The sequence below is a fragment of the Andrographis paniculata genome, unplaced genomic scaffold (assembly GCF_009805555.1).
Source record: "Andrographis paniculata isolate CXL003 unplaced genomic scaffold, ASM980555v1 Contig35END, whole genome shotgun sequence".
In the NCBI taxonomy this organism is placed as follows: Eukaryota; Viridiplantae; Streptophyta; class Magnoliopsida; order Lamiales; family Acanthaceae; genus Andrographis; species Andrographis paniculata.
Window position 1 is genome coordinate 184,056 of NW_026137568.1, and position 23,708 is coordinate 207,763.

Below are 23,708 nucleotides of genomic sequence, written 5' to 3' on the forward strand. Positions count from 1 at the left end.
TCTCCACTTCAATGCTCTTGTTCAATTCTGTTACTTTTTTCCATACATTTAGAGGATGGGTAAAGCCTGCAATCCCATGATTTGTCTCTCATATGTAGATGCATCTCATCAATCAGATGCCTTTTTCTGATACAAGCTTGATTTACCACAAATTGATATCAGATCAGAACTTATGTTTCTGTTCAAGAAAATAAAAAGAAGTAGGTTGAAATTGAAGGCATGAGCTTCTTTATTTGCTTTGTGTTTTCAATTTCTATGAATTGTGAATAATTTCATTTCTAGGTGTGAATTGATGCTTGTGATTGAATATGTGAGATTTGGTTTTGTTGAATTTGGTATTCATTGATATTGATGTTGGGTATTTTTAATTCTTTTAATTTACAAGTTTAGAATTTTTGAATTGATTATTGTACACATATTAATTTGAAATTTCATAGCTATTATAACTCTAGGAAATAATTAAAATCATCGATTCAGTAATACTATGGTCATACTTAGGATTTTCACTCGATTAGGGAAATAGCTAACGACCGTACCTTAACTATTGAAAAAATAAGAAAAAGTTGACTGTGAACAGGTGTAGATCAATTATAACCAATTTATCCAACTATGAACTTGATTTTTGTCAATGAGCAAATTTCATATCTTGAACAGAAGATTTATTCTTATGCTAGACTTTAATCATCTTTGGTAAACCGATCATCTGCATTTTAGTTTATTTTATTTAATTGAGTAAATTTTATTTTTCTATAGTTTAGTGTGATAAACCAAAATTCCCCCATTCAACCAAGTATTCAAATCGTTATTGTTTTCCTGCGGAGACAATTCTGTTCACCAACATTACTGCATTTTGTATATTTTGTGACGTAGGACCTAATATTCTATTTTGCAAGTGTGCGACATACTAGCAGGATGACATCATGATTGAATGTTGAAAGTCACCAGAATTTATTGGTCATGGAATATAGTTTCCTTCCAATGCTACCAAACAAGAAGGATTGTGATATCCTGGACAAAAGATTAGTAGAAAGTATATATGAAAGTGATTCCTATTTTAGTCGAGGACCTCCGATTATTAACCAAACGATTCAAATATAATAGTATTGTATTATCACATCTGAGTCAGTTTTGAATTATGTATAACAAGTTGTCTCAAATCAATTGACAAGATCATTTGGATTAATCTTTGAGAATGTTTGAGAACTATCGACAGCATACACTTATTGTCACTTTTGGATCTGTTCATCAATCTGTTTTCAAGTAAACATTCCAAGATCAACCATTTGGTCTAGAATTGCAACCCTGTGAGGGCAATCAAAAGTCCACCAATAAACAAGATACCAATTCTACTTTAAAGCTTACTCAAGAAAAGGAACTATTTATTTGCCTCCACAATTTCCTGTGCTATATACATAGATTTATGTTATGCAAACACCTAAGTTATCATTAGCTCATAATATATGCGTCGATGCATTGCGTGACTTAAGCAATCCAATGCTGGCATATAATGATCTCATTCTTCACCCCTGTCCTCTCTCTGCTATTCCTCTTTTTTCTTATGGTGGGGGATCACAACATTTCCATCCAGTCCTTAACTTATCCAAACATTTTGTGCTCATCAAAGTCTCACTGAGCCACCGGAGGGGCTGTAACAATGCAGAAGGATGAGGTAAATTCATTGGGTCTGTCACTCTATACAAGGTTTGATTGTCCTAGGATAGCTAAAGTCCAATACATGTCAATATCCTGGGAAATGCTAAATTACTAAGGGACAAAATATTCTTCTTGGGAATAGGATAACATTGTTTCTAATGATCAACAGCTGGACTTTTGGTTGTTTCAACATGTATTGATGATAACATCCAAAGAAATAGCACAGTTCTGAATCACTGTGTCCTATGAGCCGGATGAGTAAATAACATCGAAAGAAAATTGATCATCTAGTCAATTTGTCTCCTTGTGCTTGTCTGCTTAATGTCACTCTCAACAAGTCTGCAGTGCAGATATCATGATCATGATCTCTGAGCCATCAACAGTCGCACGGGATTGTTCAGATTGGCACTATAGATCAGGCAACTTCTCAAAGGATTACTATGCAATCTGGGTTGAAATGCCAAAAGGAAATTCAGGGAAACAGATTTGATTCTGTTGAGGCCATGAGCGACTTTAGTTCTATTCAGTCTTATGAGAAAAGAGCTGAAGTGGGCTTAAATGATGACGGTGGTTCGTGCTTTCTGGGGATCGAGGATATTGCTGATTATGACCTTCTAAACTCAATATATCATCAGGAAGAACTAAGACATCTAGCTCATGTGGATTGTCTAGATGACCTTTTTCATGATATTGTATCTCCTCCACTCCAAACATTTGGAGACGACACCGCACTTCTTTCCAGCACCAAATCTCAAGATTCACGGCATGTTGATTCAAATGCTGAGAGATCCTTTACATTTCCTTCTGCATCACTAGAAATTCTGAAGAGCTACAGAAGCAGGTCTTCTGCAATACATGGAAAGAAGTTTGGGGGCCAGTTCTGTGATTCAGAGCAATGGCCTGAATCAACCTCGCCGTTGTCGATAAACCATATCATCGAGTTGGCTGCAGGGAATTTCATTCAGTTCAATTCTGCAACTACCCCTGATCTCACTGCAATCAACCATCCATATGCCAGTTCTTTTTTGGGCCTCCGGATAGAGGATGTTAAAGATGTTCAACTTGTCCAGGACCTGCTGACATGTGCGGAGAAAGTAGGCAATCAGCAGTACATCTGTGCAGGTAAGCTTCTTGAAGAATGTAGTAAGCTGAGTTTTAGCAAGACGAGTGCCATCCAACGATTGGTATACTATTTCACTGAAGCTCTTCATGAGAAGATCGACAGAGAAACTGGAAGATTTACTGGAAAAAATAAGAAATTTTCATTCCACACGGTTGCCTCAAGCCCTGCTGCTGTTTCATTCCTTAAACACACACCCTTTGCTCAGGTTTCCCAATTCACTTGTATTCAAACCATAATGGACCATGTATCGTTGAGTACAAAGGTTCATATAATTGACCTGGAACTCTGGTGTGGCATTAGAATTGTTCTTCTGATGCAAGCTTTAGCATCAAGATCCGAATGTCCCATTGAACATATCAGGGTAACCACTGTAGGAACTACATCACAGTTTGAGGAGGTGTATCGTCGTCTGAAAAGCATGGCAGAGTCCTTGAAGCTCAACTTTTCTTTCCATGTGGTCATGTTGGAGGATATCTTAAATAGTAGGAAAAACCTCTTTCATCTGGATCCCGGGGAAGCAGTTGTTTTACATGCAGCTTATTTCTTACAAACTATGATTCCCAAGCCACATCAGCTGGAGAGACTGATAAGAGCTGTGGAGCAAACCAAACCTCGGATTGTGATCATTGCCGAATCTGAATCAAATTCTAATTCTCCAGTTTTTGTTAACCGTTTTGTCGAAGCTCTTTTTTTCTACGGTGCCTATTTTGATAGTTTGGAAGAATGCCTGAAGAACGCTGCTTCAGATAGAGAAGTAGTTGAAGCAGAAATCTTAAGCCCTGCCATAAGAAACATTGTGGCAACTGATGGAGAAGACAGAAACATCAGATATGTCACCATTAATATCTGGAAGAAATTCTTTTCACGGTTAGGCATGGTAGAAATAGAGTTCAGCAGGCCGGCCCTCTGTCACGCGAGTTTAACCCGTGAAAAGGTCAACTTTGGAGATTCTTGCACACTTGGTCTGAATGGAAACAGTCTCATAATCGGTTGGAAAGGAACACCGCTTACTTCACTATCTGCATGGAGATTCCATCGTCGGCGACCAGGGAAAAAGGATTAGAACTTGGGGACTATCTTCGTGCTTTGTCCCAATTGTGTATCTCTTCCCAATTGCTTTGAGCTGCCCTCTTATTTTCAGTTCAAGTTTGCTGCAGCTTGCAGTGGATTGATTATACTATTGACAATGAGATGGATTTGACCATTTCTCTGTGATTCAAATTAAAATTTAACTCATCCTCCCCACATGCCAAATAACAAATTCCACCACCAACTGCTCTATGATCTTAGAAAATGTGATTGCTGAGAAGGACAGGTATTTGTCATGACTGCTTGTCAATGAGGTTCAATAGAATAATTTTCTTTACGCAATCTGCTGGGGTTGTTCGAATTATATTATCTTATTGACTAAGTTCATTGATTTTATGGAATTCAAACTCCTTATGGTTTTGAATTTCCCTGCATAATCTATTCCAAGGACAGCAACATTTATTCTTATCTTTCATTTCATTTTCAAGGCCACCTTGTTTTGTATTCACTGAAAATGATTTAACAGCATCATCAGCTTGAGAGCATTCAGTAAGGATCCACTTCTTCTATTGATTCACATATCATATGTAGAGAAAGGTATTCTCGAGTATTCAAAGAAACTATAAAATATGAACAAAGAACGTGTTTCCATCTATATCCAGAGCTTGAAGCCTCCTCCTGCGACAACAATGGAAGTCTCGAATACTAAGAGAGGATCTCTAACAAAAGGTTAGAATCAGACAAATTTCCTCCTCAGCAACATATACTTCTTGGAAACCTTTGGTTCATTCTATATATAAAGACATTATTGTTACAATATTTTCGGCAGAATGCAAATATGTATCGGAAAAATGTCATGCAAGCATATGCATGTGTGAGTGAGTGAGTGAGTGAGTACAAGCCATCAAAGTAATTCAATTCAACATAAGGGGTGCATCTCATCGAGACCTGAAAAGAGGCTGCTGCTGCTGCTGCCATGGCGTAGGTGAAGGCACTTGGAGGATATCCTTTCCAGAGCATTTGGTGTCAGAGCTGTTAGAAGAAACCAAAAATTGGTCGAGCAACTGCAGCCTCTTGGTCAGGTCATCAACCTGCATTCTGAGGGCTTCATTCTCCACTGCAATGGCTGCATAGCTTTCCTCGACTCTGTCCATCTTCTGAAGTATAGTAGCTCTTTTGGTTGTGTAATATGTGACTTGATCATTGAGATCCTTAATGTGCTGCTCCCTTTTCATCCTGGAACGCCTTGCCGACTCACGGTTGGATATCATCCTCTTCCTCTTCTTTTCATCTGTGATTGATGCGTACCGGCTTAGATCATCTTCTGAAGAACTTGAGTGGTTAGTTATTCTCCAAGAAGACATTACTACTACTATTACTATTTGGAAATCTGTGAATGATGCAAAGGAAGGGCTCAAGAGAACACATAAAACCAATACAAGAAAACAACTGAGAATGATTGAAGCAGCCTTATTCTGCAAAGAAATGCAGCTATGCCACCACACATCTCAAAAGTGGTTCTTTTGCAAGAAAAAAATCATGGCTGCTGCTGCAATCATTTTATCAAACCAAGAGATGATTGGACTGGATTGGATTCTTGTAAATGAGTCTAGAGATGGTTCAGAAGAAAATTGAGGGTGGGGATTTTGAGGGTTATCCTGTATTTATTTATACATGTATGAAAGTTTTCTGAAGAAAATATAGACACTTCCAAAAGCATACACATTAGGTAAGAATTGTTGGACAGATGCGAGGATAATGATAGCACATAATCCATATATATAAAAAAATAAAATTGTAGTATATAATATTGAAAACTTGTGATGTAGATAAGGTTTTTTAATAAAAGAAATGTAAAAAAAAAAAAGGTAGAGGGACAAATTTATCTTTATCATCTTCTTGATGTTGACTTGTAAAATAAGACAATTGAAACAAATCAAAAGGGTTGGGGGTGAGGAATAGGCAGTAAGTGCATTTTAAACTTAAGAGGCTGTTTTTAGTTTTTACCATCATCATCACTGTAAACATCCTTTTTCTCATTCGAGTACATTCATACTGTATTTTTGCTATTTTGCTTTTTTATTATTGAGACAAAGAGACCACCCTATAAATGAAAGAAGTTGTGTTCAATTTAATTTATGGTGTGATCTGCTGCTCATCCATTACCACTAGATTAGGCATATCCAGACACATTAACAAGTTTGTTTTGTCCTTGTTATAATTTACTACTTGTCCTCCACAGATACATTGCAAAGTCAAACCTCAAGTTAACAACTTCTACTTCATGATAATCTCCTGAAAAAGTCTATGATTACTTGCTTGTCAAATAATTAATAATCAAAGAAGAACAAATCATCACGCATCATCCATCCCATGCACTTCATTTTATTTTATTATATGTTAATTGTCACTAGAATTGTCCCCCAACTCCTAATCCCCTTCCACAAAACACCACTCAGCCTCAGGTTCTTTCTCATAACCAGAACAAGTTCCATATCCATGGATGCTGTTTCACGGAATGAGAAGAACAAAAACAAAGCAGATTGCTTGATTGATTATTGCCACTCAAAAGCAAGCAAGCTAGCTTTTTTACATTAACATTTTCAATTCATTCAATTAATCCCTCCTTTTTTTTTTTTTATAGAAAAAGAGGTTGTGCATTGAAGAACTCAAACCAAATAAGAGGAGGGAAAAAAACTAACTGCAAAACATTTCTCATTATTCATCTTTGATTTGTTTCTTTTTGTGGCAGGCAGTCAGGCAGGCCACTTGATGATCAAATGATGATCTCTGTCTGTCATTGAACATTTATGTCAAAAACCTTGGCACTGCTAGTTGCCTTTGGTATAATTATATACAGGACACCGTCCTTAACCTCAGCCTTAATTTTCTCAAACTGCACATTCTCAGGCAGGGCTATTCTACAACTGTACTTGCCATAGCTCTTAGCAGACCACTCCTCCTCATCGTCCCCACTTTGAGTCTTGGGCAGCTTCTCTGCCCTGACAACCAGCATCTTCTCCTCCACCCAAACCTTGACATCCTCTTTCGTCATTCCGGGCATGTCAAACCTCATCTTGTATTCCGATTCGCCTTCCTTGATCTCCCATGGCGTCCTTCCCCTGCTGTACCCTCCACTGGGCTCCGCAGCCGCTGAAGGCGATGCCCATCCGCTGTTGTATGCAAACGGATCTTCCATCATTCTCTCCATGGTTTCCATCATTTGTTGTACTGTTCTGGCCGTCGGGAACCTGTCCCATAAACCTGTATGTATGTATGTATATATACACAAGCACACAGACACACTAGTAATATATGTGAAAATGGATCAACGAAAGAAAGAAAGTAGGAGAGTGGAAAAAGCTGCGTGAAGAAATAATGGTAATGATTACCAATTGGGGAAGGCGGCGGGGATGCTCTCTTCCTGGGCTGCTGCTGCTTGTTATTCTGTCTTTGCAAATGATCGAGATTGTCACTGTTCTCAGACGCCATAGCCTTGACCACTCCTCCTCCTCCTTCTCCTCCTCCTCCTGTCCCTGGCCAAGTTAGAGGCTTGGAGCGGGAGCATCTTGGATAAAGACGAAGGTTGGGAGGAGGAGAATTGAGAGCAAATGGAGGGGCTGCGCCTGCTTGGGACGACAAGGAGGAGCGAGGAGCCACCGAGGAGGGGCTTGGCGAGCAAAGCATCATCGTCATCATGTAATATCCTCCTGTTTTCTGTTTCTGACAGCAGCCGGATAAGAATTTGTTGTTAGATTGATTGCTGAGCTCAAGGCAGGCACGGGAGAGGGATGGAGGAATTCATTTAAAGCTAAATGTGTGTGTGTGTGTGTGTGTAAGAAAAACTCTGGAGAACTCTGGAAGTATGGATGCAATGGGCGTCTGTCTGTTCAGTTGAGGTGCTTCTGGACTTGTCGAGAATCAAGACTTGTTCTTTTGCATCACCGCCTTCATTTTCATTTCCGGTGGAGTATATAATAGTATAATATTTCTACGCTCGTATCTATTTGGGCTTCGATTTGGGCCGGTTCAGATCCAGTCCGGGGAAAGGAAAGCACATGCCTAATACATAAATTATATTCCAATGAAAATTCTACTCTCAAACAAAAACTAAACAAACTTACAAATTTGAAACCCTTGTTTTATATGTATTTGGTATTTTTCCTTAAATAGTAAATTTATTTAATATTTTACCAAAAAATAATATATTTTTATAAAAAAAAATTATAAATAAATCTCTGATGTTTCAATATTACACAACATATCATTCAAACTACAATCTAAACAAAAAAACCAAATCAAATCAAACTTCACAAAAACACATTCTTAATTTTAATTCAAATTATAAAGAAAAAGGATATTGGATACTACCACTAATTTTTAAGAAATTCAAGAAATTATAGTAAAAAAAAATACTACTACATATATATAACATTAATGGATTTAGGAAAATTGTTAAAATTAATTTAATCTAATATGAATTTCGCATATAAACCTAATAGTACTAGATTGACTAAAATAACCTGGGAGTCTTTCCTTTTTCAAATAATACTCCATTACTTTTCCGTCACAGAAAAAAGTCAAACAAGTAAATCTGAATTTCACGACAATACGAGGAGCAAAATGAAATATCCGACGCTCTAATATATATATTTTTTTCCTCCAGAGTAGGCGAGGCGTAAAGAGATATACACATAGGCGCACACACACATATAAACCGCATCGTTCTCTCGACAAGCCTTCCCTTCCCTCTCTCTCTCTCTCTCTCTCTCTCCCCCCCCCCCTCTCTCCCTCTCTCGTACAAAAACCAAAACTGCGGCGTTCTGTGAGAAGAACAACTCAGAACTTCCTCAATGTATCTAATGGTTAATTAAGAGGAGGAATTCAAATACAACCGAAGCTCTCCACTCTGCTTCCTTTCTTCATCTGCCCCCTTCACATTCCCTACAGCCAGACCAAAAGATATCAACAGGGATTTTCTGATTTTCTTCAATTGGATCTTTATTCTCCTCTTCACCTCACTTGCGAGCCCCATTGCCCCCTTCTTTCGAGGCACTCCACTTCAGGTAAATATATCGATTTGGGACCCTGCAAATGGAAGTTTTGAGTGTTTACATTCTGTGTGTCAGGGATTTTGCGGCCGTGTATATATGTTGCGGATTAGATCTTCAATTGGCTGAATTTTATTGTATTGTGATGGTTTATTCTATCCTTCTTTGGCAGTTTGAGATGTGGCGCTTTAAGCCTTGAAGGGTTTTGTTTTTCAATGGTACAGCGCCAGGCCAGTGGGAGATTCTTGCCCGGGGTTTTGGGATTTAAGTTTTCGGTTTAGCTTGGACAGAGAAACTGACAAGTATGATTCTGTTTGATGCTTCCCTCTCTTTGATTGTTCGAACTATTGCATTATTTGTTGACTACGTTTTTGCAATCCTCATATTAAAAATAAAAAATAAAAAAAATAAAAAATAAATAAATAAATTTGGGTATATATTGCCAACTGATCTTACACTTTTTACCATGTATGATTTCGGGTATGCTCTGTGTTTGGTAGAAAACATTTTTATCCTACTTTATGCACATGGTCGATGATGGTTGTTGACATAACATTATTTGTTCGAAGCAGGCAGTGCCAGGATAAAAGATCTGACTTACATGGTAAAAGTTACAAGAAAAAAACTCGTGATCATAGAGTTACTACCTAATTTTTAAGTTCCAGGGTAAGTTCTTAACTTTCATACCTTACACAACTGCCCGCCGCCGTAACTAACATCTCATAGCTATCTTGTTTTGTTCGAACACTTAATAATATCTAATACTGGAAACTCCAAAAGCATCTTGTAATTTAAAATCTTATAAAGCTCCTCCATACCCCCCCACCCCCCCTGCTTGTAGTTTTACATCTAATTATCAAATATCTTCTCAATGTGCTGTCATTAAGTTAGTACTAGTTTTCACTCATGTTTTTAAGAAGGGTTTGATCATGTCAAACAATTTCAGGTCATATGGCTCTTAGGAAATATGTTCCCCCGGGTAATCCAACTTCAGCCAACATTAAATCCTTGACTTTCTCCAATAAGGGAAACAAAGCCAATGAAGCAGATTTACAGAAAAAAAATGTCAAAGCTGATGTGGAAGTTGACCTCAGAGAGGTTTATTTTCTGATTATGCACTTCCTCTCGGCTGGACCATGCCAGAGGACCTCTGGTCAGTTATGGAATGAACTCTTGGAGCACCAACTTTTACCTAGAAGATACCATGCATGGTATTCACGCTGTGGGATGCGCAGTGGAGATGAAAATGATGATGGCATTTCATTTCCCTTAAGTTATAATAATCTGGTGGAGAGGTAACTTTTTTGGTTTTCATATATCAACCATCATAGCTATTCTACTATTACTGATACGATATAGTCTTTCTTCCAGTAGAATTCAGAAGTATTGTGGGGTTCAGCATGTTTCTAATATTTCGATGGATGTGTTTACAAGAGTGAGAGAGTGTGTGTCTCAATCTATGTCAAACTTTTGTCACTGAGCATTCACGAATTTTAGGATTTTTCATGCCAATCACCCTTAATACACTTTTTCTTGAATTTTTAATGCCAATCATCCTTAATACACATTTTCTTGATTTGGACTACCATAGCTTGGTGATGACAATTCAACCTATATTTTTAGGCATTCCCATGTTGAAAAAGATCACTTAGTAAAGCTTCTGAAGCAATTAATCCTAGGTGCAGCGACTCCTTCACAAGGTTTGATTGGTGGAAATGCACTGAATGCATCTATGGTTCCAACTCTCATGGGAACTGGATCATTTTCACTTCTGGCAAGTATGTAATTATAGCTTGATGAGGTGTCATTTCTTTAGTATTTGATATAGTTTTCCCCATTGCTTTAGTATATGGTGGTTTTTTTGGATATATTTGAATAATGCTATTAGCTTATTTTATCTCATTGGGGCACTTATTTTGAAATAGTTTGGATCACATCATTTAAAATGAACACAAACTTAACCAGTACTTTGTTTTGCCACCAGTACTTTATTAAAACTAATAGTGGAGATGATACATTCCTTTGTCTGTGCTATTGTTAATTTCTTGGAAATTTCTGATAGTTCTCCTATGCTAAGGTGATCACCACAAGAAGGACAAGAAAGATAAACATCCTCCTCGGTACATGCGGTGGCCTCACAGATTGGCAGATCAAGTGCATGGGTTAAGCCTAAGAGAAATTGGAGGTGGTTTTTCTAGGCATCATCGTGCACCATCTACCCGTGCTGCTTGTTATGCAATTGCAAAACCATCCACAATGGTGCAAAAGATGCAGAATATTAAAAGTGTCAGGGGACACAGGAATGCTGTTTATTGTGGTAAAATGAAAATTGTCAATATAATTAGATTTTCTTTCATTGTATTCTACTGTCATGGATAACAAAACATTCTATAAAACATAGTAATTCTTATTTTGTTTCTTAAGTAGATTAACTTGGTCTATGTGTTCTTATTGTGATTGAACATACTGATTTGTGGATAACAGTGTTGTTGCTTGAGTTTATACTTCTGTGTGTTTTCTTCTGCTTGGTTACCTAGGACTTGGATGATTCCTTCGTAAAAAATGAGAGTGTTCTAATTGAATAAAGATGAAAGTTTCATTTAAAAAATAAAAAAATAAATGTTATTATCTTTTTTTTTTTCCCCAATGTTGAATTGGTAGCATTTCAAAGTCTCTAATATTATACCATCTTTCAGGCTGGCTCAGATTGTTGTAGCACTAAACTACATCATACATTAGATTTACTTTCTATGTCATGCAGAAATTTATTTATTTTATTTTTTTAATTTTTTTCTTGCCTGTAGCTGTATTTGATCGATCTGGGAGATATGTCATAACTGGTTCTGATGATCGTCTGGTCAAAATTTGGTCAATGGAAACTGCATATTGCTTGGCCAGCTGCCGAGGTCATGAAGTGAGTAAAATGTCATACTATCAGTCTCTGTGGCAATGCATTATTGATTCTTCAGTTATATTTTGATTTCATCTGTCTGTCTTCTGCGTCAAGGGTGACATCACTGACTTGGCTGTCAATATCAACAACACTTTAGTGGCTTCTGCTTCTAATGACTGCATAATTCGAGTTGTGAGTTCCCCTAGTGTTTTTACTTTTTTCCCCTGATCTATCTCATCTTATTAGCTACGTGAATCATTATCTGTTTTTCTTAATGACAGTGGCGCCTGCCTGATGGATTACCTATCTCTGTACTGCGGGGTCACACAGGAGCTGTCACTGCGATTGCATTCAGTCCAAGAGCAGGCTCTTTCTATCAACTTCTATCGTAAGTCTTCTAGTTTTGGTTAATCATGTGCTCTGTTGACCTTCTTGAATCAGGTACAGTTTGGGGTTTAGGCTCAATTGCTCACAAAGTTGAGAATCTGTATGCACACAAGTGCATAGTGTGATAGGCTATAATATATCTTACTGAAGTTTCTTTTGCAATATGTCGTCAAGAGCTGAATTGAAGTACTGTTACTGAGAAGTATTGCTTTGTTTACAGATGTACTATCTTCTGTATGCAAACAGCAAGCTGTCTGGATTTGTCTCCATGCCAATGAAAAAAACCTGTTCTTATAAGTTCCGCAGACCATTAGTCAAGTCATCAATTGAATTGGCTGCTTATTCCTTATTTGTTTTTTTTTAAACTATGGACTCTTATTTTTTAATTACCTAATATATTTGTTCATACATAGTTTTGCTGTTATCTTATCTCTGTGCATCATTTACTGTTCCCTTGTGTATTTACTTGTGTTTTGGTTTTTTTTTTTTTTTTAATTTTTTATTTGGTGCTATGAGTTGTTTCAAGTTTTGAAATTTTGAGGTGAGAATGGGTGTGATGATTTTTGGAGGGAAACTGGACACGGTATATTGAACAGTATGATTTTTTTTTTAATAAAAAAAAAGAAAAGAAAAATGACAGCCCTCTCAGTATCCGTTTGAAGTTATGATATGTGCATGCCAATATTGTTGGTTTATTTGACTGTGATTCTGTTTCCATTGCAGGTTCTAAAGCTTTCTATTTACTTGGTTCCATTTAAATTAAGGCACATACTTACTTTTCTTTGGGTTTTAAACATCATTCATATGTGGCAGGTCCTCTGATGATGGAACTTGTCGAATTTGGGATGCTAGATATTCACAGTTCACCCCACGAGTATATGTACCGAAACCTTCAGATTCTCCTGCCGGTTTGTTGCTGGATCAATTGAATTCATTTTTCATATTACTTTTCAGTATTGCAAGTGATATGATTTGAATATTTTAGGGAGAAACAATGTTCCCTCGTCCAACACTATTCAACCAACCCACCAGATCTTCTGTTGTGCGTTCAATGCCAGTGGAACTGTGTTTGTCACTGGAAGTTCAGATACTCTTGCAAGGGTATACTCATTCATTAATTAAATAATGTGTGGTTTAATGATCTTGGTGTTTTCTTATACCGAACCATCTATGCTGGATCACAGTACATATGATATATTTTCTGCATCCATGTTCATCAAATCACCATAGAAAATTACTGTCTTTATTCAACACTACACTTTGTACTCTGCTGTCATTGGAGTGCTGAAGTCTTTTTCTCCTCTTGGAACCCTGCAGGTATGGAATGCTTGTAAATCCAGTTCAGATGATTCAGACCAACCCAGTCACGAGATAGATGTTTTAGCTGGTCATGAGAATGATGTAAACTATGTGCAGTTCAGGTTTGTCTTAGTTAATATTCTTGCTCTTGGGTTTATTGGGTATTGCTTATGTGTTTTCCTCTGATGAAATGCAGTGGCTGTGGGGCAGCTGCTCAGATTTGTTCCTCTGATTCATCTAGAGAAGACACAGTACCAAAATTCAGAAATACATGGTGTGTTTATCGCATCGATTGCTGTATATCCTTATTTGAAAGCAGTTGTACTATTTTCTTGTAGAAATTACATTTTAGTTACACTTACCAATTCATTGTGGGACATCTTCAGAATGAAAGCTTTATTCTGACTCTTCTCATTTCTAATGAGAAAATCCACTTGCTGCTTTTGTTGAAAGTTATATTTTCCTGAAGACGAGCCAATATATTATTTCAATTCTTCTGATGAATGCACCGTATGTTAATGTATATTTAGCCTCATCAAGTAAATAATGGGACTAGTACTAATTTTTCTTCCATCTCTGTGAAGAGTTTAGGCACTGCTGTTCAAAAAAAATATTAAAAAGAATATATGCTGCTTGATTTTCAGGCTTAATCACGATAATATTGTCACCTGCTCTCGTGATGGAAGTGCAATAATTTGGATACCAAGATCACGGAGATCCCATGTGAGTTCTATGCTGTACTATATTAGTATAGGAAAATTTGTACTTTTAACATCTAAGTTTCTCCTGCTTATTCATCCACCTAAAATTGCACCCTTTCCTGAATCTGTACATTTCTCTTCTCAGGGAAAGACTGGGAGGTGGATACGAGCATATCACCTGAAAGTTCCACCTCCTCCTATGCCTCCTCAGCCACCCCGTGGAGGCCCCCGCCAAAGAATCCTACCTACTCCCCGTGGTGTAAATATGATTACATGGAGCTTGGACAATCGCTTTGTTCTTGCAGCTATCATGGGTATGTTCCAAGCATTATGTATCTAATTGATTTGGCATGAATACATGTACAGACATTGCATCACATCGTGAATATCAGTTGGGTGTCATATTTTTACTATTAACTGCTAAATCCATGATGAATCCTCAACTGTTATAAGATGAATTGCTAATGAGTTGAATGAAATGACTTTTATATGTGCTATAGAAATTCCTTCTATCTTGCTTGCCAATTGTATGCATGGGCTTCTGGGCCAATACTGCCTGTATGCTCCCTGTACTATATTTTTTTTTTTGGTCATCTATTTCTGTGTGGGATGGGATATACTTCAACTTTTATTCTGAAAGAAATGACTCTTTCTTAGGTGCTTCTTAGGAATTAGAAGCACACAGAATGTTTCCTTTGGCAAGCAGCTTTGCTGTGCATACTGAGTGTATATATACTTCCATGTGTAAATGCATTGCATAATGGTGTTTCATTTATTTTCAGATTGCAGAATATGCGTGTGGAATGCGGTTGATGGTAGCTTAGTGCATTCCCTGACTGGTCATACTGAATCTGTAAGCCAGTTATCATGACATGATCTATGTGAATGATTCTCATGTTATATTGCCATTACTATTATTATTCATTTCATTGTAGTTTTATTTTATAAACATTGATTTGGCATTCTGTTTTAGTTTTAAAGTGCATTTGGTGGCATGTTGGTTGAATGTATGTTTATTCTAAAAAGTGAACATTGAACAAAGTATCTTAATTTTAACTTCAAATCACATTAAGAACTGAACAACTATTTCATTATATCTCTGTTGAATCCATAGACTATTTATTACATGCTTGATAGTTACATTTTCGGCAACATCTAATGATGATATTTGCATTATTTTACTCTTGTTTCGTGGGACGTTAACCTAACAAGTTCGTGGCACGGATCTTTGAAGTGCTCTTTTAAGCTATATAGTTTTGTGTTTCTTTTTGAAGCATTATCTCTTCTTATATGTGCTGTTGATACATGGAAAAGTTGCATGAAGTGAATATATTTCTTGTTTATTTACACAAAATGCATCTTCATTTTTATTATTATTATTATTATTATTATTATTATTATTATTATTATTATTATTTCTTCTTTTTTCCTAATATTCTCAAGAAAAAGGATGGAATGTGAACTAGTTTGGCCAATTTTATCTTGGTGTGGAAGCTCTGTCTCCATAATGATCTTTTCTGGAGAGTTTTCCCTGAACACGGTTTTATGTAAAACCTTATTGGATTATCAATCAATTATGAACCAATGTTTTTGCTGTCTGCAACTTTTCTTAGCTTTTTGTCAATGTGTACAAGTACTTTTTATTCGGATGATGAATGTTGAGTGAACCTATCTTATTCATGGGCGCTTGGTGTATGGGTGGCAGTGACTAATACCTTTTATGCTGGAACTATCGATGAGATCTTTAGTGCAGTCAGTCTTATTCATGTTGTTAGTACTTATACATTTTCTTTGGGGTACTTCATAATAAATCTGTTGAGGTAATTTTATTTTTGTAGACTTATATCTATTTCCAATCTGAATTTTTGTAGACTTATGTCTTGGATGTTCATCCTTTCAATCCTCGAATAGCAATGAGTGCAGGATACGATGGGAAAACCATAGTGTGGGATGTGAGTTTTTATCTTTCTTGTTTATAAGTGTATCTCAAACGATTGTTCTGTTCATATTTTTCCCCAGCATGACTTCCTATTTAATTAAGCAGATATGGGAAGGCACACCGATTCGTACATATGAAATTGGTCCCTTCAAGCTGGTTGATGGGAAGTTTTCACCGTGAGTGCTTTTTAATAAGAAACTCACTCTTCTTTTGGTACTCATTCTGTTGCTAGGATTTTGCTAGCCATCTAAGTCATTTATTTATGCTTCATAACTTTATCAAAAGTTTTAGCACACTTTTATCTAGTAATTTTGTATGATATAAAGTGAGGTATCTACATGTCTTGGAATATGTTTGTTGCATTCATAAAGTAAAATAAAAAAAAAAAAGGAAAAAAAGTTAAAATCCAATGGAGACCCCTTGTAGATAGACTGTTCTTTAGATTATTCTTTCAAATTAAATGCATATTTTTCCTTGTAGATTTAGCTAGCAATCATGAATTGCAGTTTAACATGGAAAATGCAAATCACTTGCCGAGTCAATCTTTTATTATATACAAGATGCCAATGTGTAGCCCCTCAATGTTTTTTCAAATATGATTTTCTTGATCATGCAGAGATGGGACATCTATCATTCTGTCTGATGATGTGGGACAACTGTATATATTGAACACTGGGCAGGGTGAATATCAAAGAGATGCTAAATATGATCAGGTAATGTAGCCTTTTTTATGAAAAAAAAAGGGGAAAAAAGTTGACTGCATTCATTGAATTGCTGATATTGATAACCTCTTTCTGACAGTTCTTTTTAGGGGATTATCGTCCTCTTGTTCAAGATACATACGGAAATGTCCTTGACCAGGTCATCTTCTCTATCCTTGAGATGATCATTTAGGTTTACAAGCATACAACAGACTACAAGTGCTCCTATCTTAATTATCAGAAATTCAGTTTTCAATTTGTTCACTGTGATGTGTAACTCTATTACTTACAGATCTTAGCATCTGGACAGAAGAATGATTCTTAAATTTAATATGCTCGTTAAGGCATTTTTAGCCTGATCAATGTGGTGCTTTTGTCATTCATACAGGAAACACAATACCCTCCTTATCGACGGAATATGCAAGATCTCCTCTGTGATTCCGGTACCAATTGATACTCTTTTGCAAAATTTGTAGTAGTTTACCTGCAGCTCAATTATTGATTTATAACATTTCACCATGTATTTTTGTTGGGAATCGCAAAGGAATGATACCGTATCCAGAGCCTTATCAAAGCATGTACCAGAAACGGAGGCTAGGAGCCCTTGGAATTGAGTGGCGCCCACCATCTGTTAGATTTGCTGTTGGGGTAGATTTTAATGTGGACCCTGATCATCACATGCTCCCTGCTGTGGACTTGGATGCATTATTTGTTCCACTACCTGAGTTTTTGGATCCAGTGGATTGGGGACCAGAAATTGATGTACATAGTGATGATAATGATTCAGAGTATGACCTAACAGAAGATTACCCATCTGGGGGTGAGCAAAGTTTAGGTTCCAATTCTAATGATGAGGAAGAGTGCAGCTCAGAGAACAGTGAGGACGACCAGGACTCGCCTAGAGATGGCATGCGCAGATCTAAGAGAAAGACGCAGAAGGTAGTCATGTTCTATGTGGCTTGGTTGTGCCAAAATGGCATTTTTTGTAATTTGTTCCAACAGTTTTTTTTTTTTTAATAATCGATTAGGTGGAGATTGTGACATCTTCTGGGAGGCGTGTAAAGCGGAAGAACTTGGATGAGTCGGATGACAATTTAAATACAAAGAACCAGACCAGAAAGCCCCGAAAGGCTAGAAAATCTCGGAGAGAGAAGTCCCCATCAAATTTGAGGCCACAGAGAGCTGCTGCCAGAAATGCTCTGCATCTGTTCTCTCGGATCACAGGGACATCGACAGATGGAAATATAAATGGATCTGCTGGTAATTCATCTGAAAGTGGGTCTCTTTTACAAGACTCAAGCTTCACAAGTGAAGAGTCTGACGTATCTTTGGAAAATGAATGGTATGAGAATTCCAAGGGAAAAGAATTATCGTTGGATAACAGTGCTGGTGTAGAACAGCAGCCTAATTTTTATCCTCAATCTCAATCGAAAGGTGAAACAAAGAAGAGATTAATTCTGAAGTTGCCAAATCGTGATCCAAGTAAACTTGTGTCTGGACAATCCTCTGGATCTAAATGGGGTGAAAACCTGTTAGCCATAGCTGGATCATCATCTACAGTTCCTACAACAATGGATGAAATAAATATTAACTTATCGCAAGAGGAATGTGGCATTGAAGGTGATAACAAGGATAAAGGAAAGATAGGGAAGCCTTCTGAAAATCATTTAGACCTTCTTGGAGGGTGCAATGCTGGTAGTTCAATTACATGGGGAGGGGTTAAGGCTCGATCTGCTAAGAGGTTTAAGAAGGGAGAACCCTCATCAGCAGGTGTGCCTGCAGGATCTGGTTCAGTTCTTGATCAACATCTTAAAGGGGCAATTATTGCCAACAGCCATTTGAATTTTGTCAAAGAGCATGGGGTGGAGAACCCAAGTTTTGGGACTGAAAATCAGGTAGGAAACTTGGAAGATGATGTTTGCAACCAGACCAGTTTGGATGGAGATAAAATTTTTGATGGAAACTCCTCATTGGATGGGGTAAAGAAGGATGATACAACCTCAAGTCAACTTCATGAAGTATGTAATGGCACAAATACAATAATGCCTTCTAGTCCCCGTGTAAACGAAACCGAAAACCTCCATAAATTGAGAGAGAGTGGCGCCCCTATTTTGACAAAGATAAGAATAAAATCTAGTACTCTTCTAAGTGAGCATGATAGGCCTTGCAGAGCGACTTTTGCACGTCCAGTTAAGGACAATGCTGAAAGTGATACAATATGTGAAAATTCCAATATTGTGGAGAAAGAAGAGTCGCAACTCCCAGCAGATGGTGTCAGGACACCATGCTCCGATAACAAAGATCTAAATGGAGTGGCAGAACCAGAGGATCTTGTCGATAGAGCTTCTTCCAGACTCATTGTACGAGACTCTTTGAATATGGATTCAAATAACAGGATTATCAAAGCTGTTTATAAAAGGTTGAGGCCTACTCGTGGTAGAAACAATCCAGAAGGTGGCTCTAGTAGCATGGAGGCTAGCACCTCTGGTGTTGAAAAACATCAACTGGAACAAGAAATTGTAACTCCACCCGAAGGAATACGTAGAGCAAGATCTATTAGATTTAGGTCAAGTGCTGCAGATCTAAATGTGTCCGGAAGCAATTTTAAATTCAAAGAACCGCTTGATCGCTCAGAAGACCAGTCAATTGATGTTGATAATGCTAGTCCTAGCCTTGGTGAAGAGAACTCTGGTGAAGAATGGCGAGCAGGAGGATCCAGGCATTCCATCCGATTAAGATCCACAAAAAACAAGAGAGGTAACAACCATGTTCATGAGTCTAGCTCCCCAAGGAAATCAAACCAAGCTGGGAAAAGTTCCTGGTTGATGTTATCTGCACATGAGGAAGGATCTCGGTATATACCACAACAAGGGGATGAAGTTGTATACTTGCGACAGGTAGTTTATTGTTTGTTCTCATATATTTTTATGCAGTTTTGATAATTATATAATTATGTCAGCGAGTTTCTGGTTTTATTCTTATTCCAGGGCCATCAGGAGTATATCGATCATCTTAATTCAAGGAATGTGGGACCTTGGGAAACTCTTAAGCAAAACATAAAACCTGTGGAGTACTGTAAGGTTGACAGGCTTGAGTACGCCACACATCCAGGTTCTGGGGAGAGCTGCTGTAAATTGACCCTTAAATTTGTTGATCGATCATCTGATGTCTGGGGGAAATCATTTAAGTTGACTCTGCCAGATATGACTAGTTTCCCAGATTTTCTTGTTGAAAAAAGTAGGTATGATGCATCCATGGCCAGAAATTGGACCTGCCGAGATAAGTGCCAAGTCTGGTGGAAGAACGAGGGTGAGGAGGATGGGAGTTGGTGGGAAGGTCGAATATTGAGTGTTAAGCCCAAATCTCTTCAATATCCTGATAGTCCGTGGGAAAGATATAGTGTAAAGTACAAAAGTGATCCAACTGAAACACATTATCACAGTCCATGGGAACTCTATGATATGGATACTCGCTGGGAGCAGCCTCATATAGACGATGATATCAGGGACAAGCTTACTCGGGCTCTTGCAAAGTTGGAACAGTCCGGTAACAAAGTTCAGGTAAAGCTCCCTTCCCTCGGTGTAAAAGTAAGCCAGACTGATCGAGACGGATCTCACATCCAAATCTTTCTGTTGCAGGACTATTACGGCATAAACAAATTGCGACCAGTTTCACAGAAGGCAAATTTTATAAACAGGCATGTCTTTGCATCACATCTCAACTGTTCTCTTTATTCCTATCAAGCCCTTTACGAAATCAGTTCATGTGCTTTAGCAAGTATATGATGGATGCTCGATTGAAGCCATAAACGATACATGTTATTATTTCCTAACTAATATGAATGTCACAGGTTCCCAGTGCCCTTGACTCTTGATCTGATTCAAGCAAGATTAGAGAATAATTACTACAGAAGTCTGGATGCGATGAAGCACGACGTTGATGTGATGATATCAAATGTGACAACATACTTTGGAAAAAATGCCGAGGCTTCAACAAAAGTTAAGCGCTTGACTGAATGGTTTCGGAAGACTTTCTCAGCTGTATAGTTAAACCGAAGCGAACACAGTTTTGTAGACAGAGCTTAGCCCTACAGCATGCCCTGCCCGTGATCCACCATGGCTCCCTCCTATTTCATGTATGATCTCTGTTTGCCCGGACAGTTGAGGAGATATTCATTGTACTTCTTGAAGATGAGAACCTTTAAGAGTTGTGTATTGGATTGAAGAAGTAAAACCAATTGACTGCTGGGGGAAATCACCACCAGAGAAAAATTCATTTTCAATGTACAGCGCAGCGCAACCCTTTCCAAACCTTGTCAAATGAAGAATATATATATATATACACACAGTTAATTTACAAGTGGTTTGTGCTTGTTACTTTTCGAGGTATCTGACGAGTCTTTTTGTTGAATCACGATAACAACTCATTCCATATGAAACCACCAATTAATGGATCTGTAAATCATTACACATTCAATATTGTTACTTATGAATAATATGCAATAGGAGATGTTGTGCAGACTCCACTCATATTAGGAGAGATCTAGAAAAGCAAAATAAAAAATATTTTGTCCAATTTCTTTTTCAAATTTTCTCCAAATTTCAACTACACTCCAACACACTTTATAACCTCACATATATTTTTAAATAATTACATAACTTTTATTTATTTACTTATTAACCTTAAAAAATATTTGTATAATATAATGTTAATTTATTTTATTTTATATTATATAATATTTCAATAATGACATATTTATTGCAATATGAATAATTATATATAATTTATAAAATTATACAAAATATAAAAAAAAATTAAAAATACTAAAAACTTTCACTCCAAAATTGGAGTAATGCTACATCATTCCTAAACTCATTCGTACATTGCAGCCACCTAAAGTATAGCTTGGTGATGTGAGATGAACCTATGACTATCCCGACGCCTTAAAGTCTCACATACCACACATATTCACCCATTGCGCGCTTGAAACACACATATAATAGTATGATATGTACAACACATGTTTTCAACAACCACCATGTGTGTAAAAAAATTGCAATGTGCTGACCCACAATTAACACCATAACCGGTACCAAGCCAACAAAGCAGCCTCCTCACAATTAAAATTGAACCAAGCATGACTTAGTTGATTTACAAACGATCCTACTCCTATCTATACTTGCTATCTCTTTAAGAGGTAGCATTGATTCAATCCAATGGTAGTAATTAATCCCCCGACTTCTTCCAAAACTACTAAATTGTCCAAGAAAACCACAGAATATTATAGAATCTATTGATATTCACAAGTATACACCATCTTTGGTCATGTGTCAGAAATAACTAACAAGGATCCAGTGTACTCTTGATTTAAAATCATAAGCTTAACCAATTAGACATCAACAATAAGCAAAGCCATTTATGAACACCAAGGCACAAGTTTAAAGGAAATTTTTTTTTGAAGTTATTCATATAGTATCAATCCTACAAACAAGATAGAAATAAAACATATATATACCCCCAACAATGCAGATGAATTCTATTCGATGCAACATAATTTTTCAACCATATATGTTCAAATTCTTAAAGAATCAATGCTACAAATGCAATAGCAATAAACAATCTTCAGCAATTTGGACGAAGAATTGCCCATGAAGCATATACTATACCATAGCAAATAAATTAGAAAAGGATATGCACTCAGCCTCAAACATGTACCATCAAACTGAAAATTCTTAAGGAAAATCAAGCAGAAACTAAAACCAAGATTCAACAAAGATCGAAAGGTCTCATACTAGGCAATAATATAGATCAAGAGTCACCGGAATAACAGTAATTATAATCCAATCCAAAATCCTAAAATAGCATATTAACTAAAAGATAAGAAACCAACCGCTCACTCCCCAAAAAAGACAAAACAAAAAATTTGAATCTTGCATTGCTGTAACTTCCGGAGAGGGGTTAGGTAGGGTTCAAATGCAGAAGCCCAAATCTACTCTTCACTGGCGGCATCGGCGTTGTTGCTGTTGTTGTGCTTCCTTGCATACCTCTGATTCCTCAAAAACTTGGGATCCATCTACAGAAGAGAAAAACATCATAAACTTCAATTGACGCGGTCAAACACATAGATCAATACAAAGAGAAGAAATGAAAAAAAATAAATACCCCTTTGGTGGAGGTGCGGCGATGACGTTTGGGCTTCTTGATGCCGTTTTTGTGTGCCTTGTAAGACTGGTTATGCGCGGTGTGGTTCTTCGACTTGGCCATGTCTTACCTGTTCAAAGTTCTGATTCAACATCATCATCATCATCATCACCATCATCATCAAATAAATAAGAAAGTAGGAAAACGATAGACAGAAATTGAATTGAAACTCCCTAAAGCATACAAAATTGAGTGGGACTGCGTGCAGAAATCACCTCAAGGAACGCGACGATGATCTGCGACTAGGAGGAGGAGGAAGAGATTGTTTATGTTTGATATATGAGCCTCGGAAACCCTAGTTTAGTTCCTTAAATTACTAAAATACCCACCCCATGGGCTTGCATTATACAGTATGTTGGTTTAGTATCTATGGGCCTAGGCCTCTCAATTAAATTGGGCTTTTGGGTTTCAGTTTCAACTTTAAATTAGACTGGACTGGACTGGACCGGACTGACTCTTCTCTTCAAACAAAACGCCCTAGTTTACAATCAATCAATATTCAATGACAAGCAAACATTTGTTCGGCTATTCCATTTGATATAACTAATGTACAAGTAATAATAAAAATTAAGGTATACCTGATAAAATTTCTATATTGTCTATGATAATAATAATAATAATGTCTCTGTCTTGTGTGTGAGAACAAGTTAAGGTAGGTTTCCTCATCAGTGTCTGGTCTGGTCTGGTCTGGTCTGACTTTTTAGGAGATAGCCATTCAGACGATGGAACAC

The 23,708-nt window shown here is 37.2% G+C and overlaps 5 protein-coding genes across 10 annotated transcripts; 2 read left to right on the plus strand and 3 right to left on the minus strand.

Moving 5' to 3' along the window:
• The first annotated feature begins 1,654 nt into the window (after nt 1-1,654).
• Nucleotides 1,655-3,839, plus strand: LOC127249026 (DELLA protein RGL1-like). Its single transcript, XM_051271619.1, has 2 exons — nt 1,655-1,669; nt 2,037-3,839. The coding sequence occupies exons 1-2, from the start codon at nt 1,655-1,657 to the stop codon at nt 3,837-3,839; spliced, it is 1,818 nt and encodes a 605-aa protein (XP_051127576.1).
• Nucleotides 3,840-4,743: 904 nt separating this feature from the next.
• On the minus strand, nt 4,744-5,169 carry LOC127249028 (bZIP transcription factor 53-like). Its single transcript, XM_051271620.1, has one exon. The coding sequence runs from the start codon at nt 5,167-5,169 to the stop codon at nt 4,744-4,746; it is 426 nt and encodes a 141-aa protein (XP_051127577.1).
• Nucleotides 5,170-6,503: 1,334 nt separating this feature from the next.
• On the minus strand, nt 6,504-7,767 carry LOC127249255 (small heat shock protein, chloroplastic-like). Its single transcript, XM_051271978.1, has 2 exons — nt 7,198-7,767; nt 6,504-7,069 (listed from the first exon to the last, which is right to left on the minus strand). Exons 1-2 carry the CDS (start codon nt 7,502-7,504, stop codon nt 6,603-6,605), a joined length of 774 nt encoding a protein of 257 aa, XP_051127935.1. The 5' UTR covers nt 7,505-7,767; the 3' UTR covers nt 6,504-6,602.
• A 735-nt stretch (nt 7,768-8,502) lies between these two features.
• LOC127249258 (uncharacterized) lies at nt 8,503-21,405 on the plus strand. 3 transcript variants are annotated; one of them, XM_051271982.1, is made up of 26 exons: nt 8,503-8,871; nt 9,029-9,158; nt 9,426-9,522; nt 9,803-10,151; nt 10,480-10,634; nt 10,934-11,173; nt 11,661-11,770; nt 11,864-11,941; nt 12,031-12,137; nt 12,950-13,044; nt 13,122-13,237; nt 13,454-13,557; nt 13,632-13,709; nt 14,080-14,158; nt 14,282-14,450; nt 14,919-14,989; nt 16,008-16,088; nt 16,181-16,251; nt 16,692-16,788; nt 16,877-16,936; nt 17,165-17,219; nt 17,321-17,715; nt 17,805-19,673; nt 19,764-20,336; nt 20,415-20,473; nt 20,627-21,404. In XM_051271982.1, exons 4-26 carry the CDS (start codon nt 9,808-9,810, stop codon nt 20,820-20,822), a joined length of 5,202 nt encoding a protein of 1,733 aa, XP_051127939.1. In that variant the 5' UTR covers nt 8,503-8,871; nt 9,029-9,158; nt 9,426-9,522; nt 9,803-9,807; the 3' UTR covers nt 20,823-21,404. The 3 variants fall into 3 exon arrangements, with proteins under 3 accessions (XP_051127939.1, XP_051127938.1, XP_051127940.1); XM_051271981.1 differs by having other exon boundaries at nt 9,429-9,522; XM_051271983.1 differs by lacking the exon at nt 9,426-9,522 and having other exon boundaries at nt 20,627-21,405.
• A 1,136-nt stretch (nt 21,406-22,541) lies between these two features.
• LOC127249260 (60S ribosomal protein L29-1-like) lies at nt 22,542-23,317 on the minus strand. 4 transcript variants are annotated; one of them, XM_051271985.1, is made up of 3 exons: nt 23,193-23,317; nt 22,939-23,059; nt 22,542-22,849 (listed from the first exon to the last, which is right to left on the minus strand). In XM_051271985.1, the coding sequence occupies exons 2-3, from the start codon at nt 23,038-23,040 to the stop codon at nt 22,766-22,768; spliced, it is 186 nt and encodes a 61-aa protein (XP_051127942.1). In that variant the 5' UTR covers nt 23,041-23,059; nt 23,193-23,317; the 3' UTR covers nt 22,542-22,765. The 4 variants fall into 4 exon arrangements, with proteins under 4 accessions (XP_051127942.1, XP_051127944.1, XP_051127943.1 ...); XM_051271987.1 differs by having other exon boundaries at nt 22,939-23,047; nt 23,193-23,292; XM_051271986.1 differs by having other exon boundaries at nt 23,162-23,272.
• Nucleotides 23,318-23,708: the final 391 nt, after the last annotated feature.

What these genes read in the sequence shown, in the direction of transcription:
- LOC127249255 (XM_051271978.1), bottom strand. Translation starts at nt 7,504, where the DNA reads ATGATGACGATGATGCTTTGCTCGCCAAGCCCCTCCTCGGTGGCTCCT. An exon ending in CCCGCCGCCTTCCCCAATTG is followed by an intron (nt 7,070 to 7,197) that starts GTAATCATTACC and finishes ACATACATACAG; the next exon opens with GTTTATGGGACAGGTTCCCG.
- LOC127249258 (XM_051271983.1), top strand. Translation starts at nt 9,808, where the DNA reads ATGGCTCTTAGGAAATATGTTCCCCCGGGTAATCCAACTTCAGCCAAC. An exon ending in ACGGAAATGTCCTTGACCAG is followed by an intron (nt 16,937 to 17,164) that starts GTCATCTTCTCT and finishes TCATTCATACAG; the next exon opens with GAAACACAATACCCTCCTTA. An exon ending in CTAAGAGAAAGACGCAGAAG is followed by an intron (nt 17,716 to 17,804) that starts GTAGTCATGTTC and finishes ATAATCGATTAG; the next exon opens with GTGGAGATTGTGACATCTTC.
- LOC127249260 (XM_051271985.1), bottom strand. Translation starts at nt 23,040, where the DNA reads ATGGCCAAGTCGAAGAACCACACCGCGCATAACCAGTCTTACAAGGCA. An exon ending in GCCGCACCTCCACCAAAGGG is followed by an intron (nt 22,850 to 22,938) that starts GTATTTATTTTT and finishes TCTCTTCTGTAG; the next exon opens with ATGGATCCCAAGTTTTTGAG.
- LOC127249028 (XM_051271620.1), bottom strand. Translation starts at nt 5,169, where the DNA reads ATGTCTTCTTGGAGAATAACTAACCACTCAAGTTCTTCAGAAGATGAT.